This window comes from Eucalyptus grandis, chromosome 5, assembly GCF_016545825.1.
Source record: "Eucalyptus grandis isolate ANBG69807.140 chromosome 5, ASM1654582v1, whole genome shotgun sequence".
Classification (NCBI taxonomy): domain Eukaryota; kingdom Viridiplantae; phylum Streptophyta; class Magnoliopsida; order Myrtales; family Myrtaceae; genus Eucalyptus; species Eucalyptus grandis.
This window is the reverse complement of record NC_052616.1, coordinates 24,891,599-24,894,172: the sequence shown is the minus strand read 5'-3', so window position 1 is coordinate 24,894,172 and position 2,574 is coordinate 24,891,599. Positions and strand designations below refer to the sequence as shown.

At 49.8% G+C, this 2,574-nt stretch overlaps 1 protein-coding gene across 1 annotated transcript; it reads right to left on the bottom strand.

The window, feature by feature from the left end:
- Positions 1–1,069: 1,069 nt before the first annotated feature.
- LOC104446492 (fe(2+) transport protein 1) lies at positions 1,070–2,331 on the bottom strand. The gene is made up of 2 exons (XM_039313502.1): positions 1,492–2,331; positions 1,070–1,375 (listed from the first exon to the last, which is right to left on the bottom strand). The coding sequence occupies exons 1-2, from the start codon at positions 2,329–2,331 to the stop codon at positions 1,070–1,072; spliced, it is 1,146 nt and encodes a 381-aa protein (XP_039169436.1).
- Positions 2,332–2,574: the final 243 nt, after the last annotated feature.

The following is a 2,574-nucleotide window of genomic DNA, read 5'->3' as shown; positions in this document are numbered from 1 at the left end:
GCAGGCAAAATTTGATTAGTTTAGTTCTAAGCCTTTTAATTTGTAATGTGATCCTGAATTTGTAATTTGTTCAAAGTGATAATGAACTTTAGGTTAAGGTATATTGTCATCCTTAAAAATGTAATTTATTTAATGTGGTTCCTAGGTTTTTTTAACATGTTCAATTTAGTCTCTCAATGATATGGATATTCAATATTGTCCTTCCATTTATTTAAACTCAAGGACAATAATAAACATTTTCATATAATTTAGAAATTGGATTGAATATATACCAAAAGCTTGGGGTCACATTGAGAAAAATTAAAAATTCAAAGACGATATTGTATATCAAGCTAAAGTCTAAGGATCATGTTGAATGAATAAAAAGTTCATAAATCACATTATGTATTTGATTAAAGTGAGAAATCATTTGTGTCATTTTCCCTTTTCGTGGTGTAAAAATTTAAACACGCTTTCAGCATTTTCTATAAAAAGAAACTCAGGATGCTTGGACCATCATGTAAATATTTTAAAATATTAATGGTCTATTACATGAGTAGCCTTCTTTGGTACAGCGATGTGTGATGTCTGTCATGTGCAGTGGCAGCTGATGATTGCTTATTAACTTGGGTCCCTGCTATTCTTATTCCATTGGTTGAGTGAAATTCAACGACTCTTTGGTGCTACGTCGAAGCTTACTTAAAAACCGTACGCACATATCATAAAGATTTGTGCTTTGGATCTTGAAAAAAAAAAAGAAAAAGAAAAGAAAACCAAGATTTATTTTATAATGGGCTCAGCCCTAACTAGATCGTTTTTATATGACCTTAATTCTACTTGATTTGATCAGGATTTTTTTTATCGTGTAAAAGAATTCGAGTCTCAAACTTGATTTTTAATGGAACTTCGATTGAATATCTACCAAAAGTTCTCTGGATTTAAGAGATATTGATGCCATAAATGAAAATTTTCACCGCCAATAATTCCATTCCCTCCCTGAAAAACAACGCGATTCTAAACATACGAATTTTGAAATAGACAAAAAGGAGTAAAACACCTAATTCACTAGAAAAAGTAAATAAAAATAAAGCTAGGCCCATTTAGCCATCAGGGCCATGAATCCGGCTCCGAACAGGACCGCGACGTAGGCCCACGATTGGAGCTTCATGTCGGCCTGCAACCTCGGGCCCAGGAAATCGGCGGCGAGGAGGTCCACGAGGGCCATGTAGTTCAGCAACCCTGCCGACGACGCGTTCAGCAGCCCCTCCACGATCAGCGCCGCCGGGGAGCTGTCGCTGTACACGTTCGACAGGCCGATCCCGAGCGCAATCCCGAACGGCGTGGTGGCCGAGAAGAAGAAGGCCATGATAAACTTCACCTTGAGCCCGAACTCCGCCTGTCAAACCATGTCACTCGTTCGTGTTAGCATCCTACCATAGCCGAAAGTAGCCGACTGAAGAACACATGAGTTCTCGTGTCGTGTCGTGTCGTGTCGGGAATAGATCGACGTACCTGTAGTATGCACCCGCCGAGGCCCATCCCCTCGAACATCTGGTGGAAGCAGAGGGCGGCGATGAGCGGCCGGATCGTGCATGGATTGTCGGAGGCCCCCAACGAGAGGCCTATCACCACCGAGTGCACCACGATGCCCAGCTCCAGCACCTGAGCCACGACTCTATACCTCAGCAGCTGCTCCTTCTCTCCCTCGATCGCGCCGGCGCCGCCGCCGCCGTGCAGGTGCGCCTCGGCCCCTCCATGCTCTAACCCCACCACCGCGTCCTTCGCTTGACCATTCGCATCCCCGCCCCCGCCGCCGCCGCCGCTGCTTATCTTGGCATTGATCTTCTTGTAGTAGGCCATGGCGTACGAGTCCACCATCAGAGTGATCACGGCGGAGAGCATCGCGACGAACGTGGTGAACGGGAACTTCCGCCACGGGACCTCGGGCAGGCACTCGGACCGCAGGTCGTCGAAGGAGTCGGGCATCACGTGCATGTACCCCGTGGCCAGAATGACCCCGGAGGCGAAGGCCTTGATGATGACGAACAGCTTCCGGTCGGGCTTCAGCGCGGGGACCTCCCGGGAGAACAGCGGGGCGCCGACCCCGATCATGCTCGTTGCCAGGATGGCCGCGATCGCCACCACCTTGAGCTTCAGGGCCTCGGGCCTGTCGTGGCACCCGCCGCGGGACTCGGCCCCGCACGCCGGCGCCGGCGGGGCCGGGGCGGGCTCGGCGGAGGCATTGGGTATTAGGCCGAGCGCGAGGAACACGGCGAGGAGGAGGGCGGCGGCGGCGGCGGCGGCGGCGGTCGGAGGGCGATTGCGGCGGCGATTGGTGGACGCGTCCGCCATCGTTTTTGGTTCTTTTGTTGGTCGGAGGACTTAAGACGCAGGGCGTTTTAAAAGGGCTGTGAGAGATTTTGCCGGGATCTCCCCCCATACTTTTCGCAATGAAATGTCGATTATGCCCTCAACTGCTGTCGCAATCACATGGCTTCCTGGCGTGGTTTGCTTGTAAATCGTGGTTTGAGAGGAGGGTAGTAAGGGAAAATCGGAACGAGGCGCTTCCCTGCTCGTGCACGGCGCGGGGGCCCG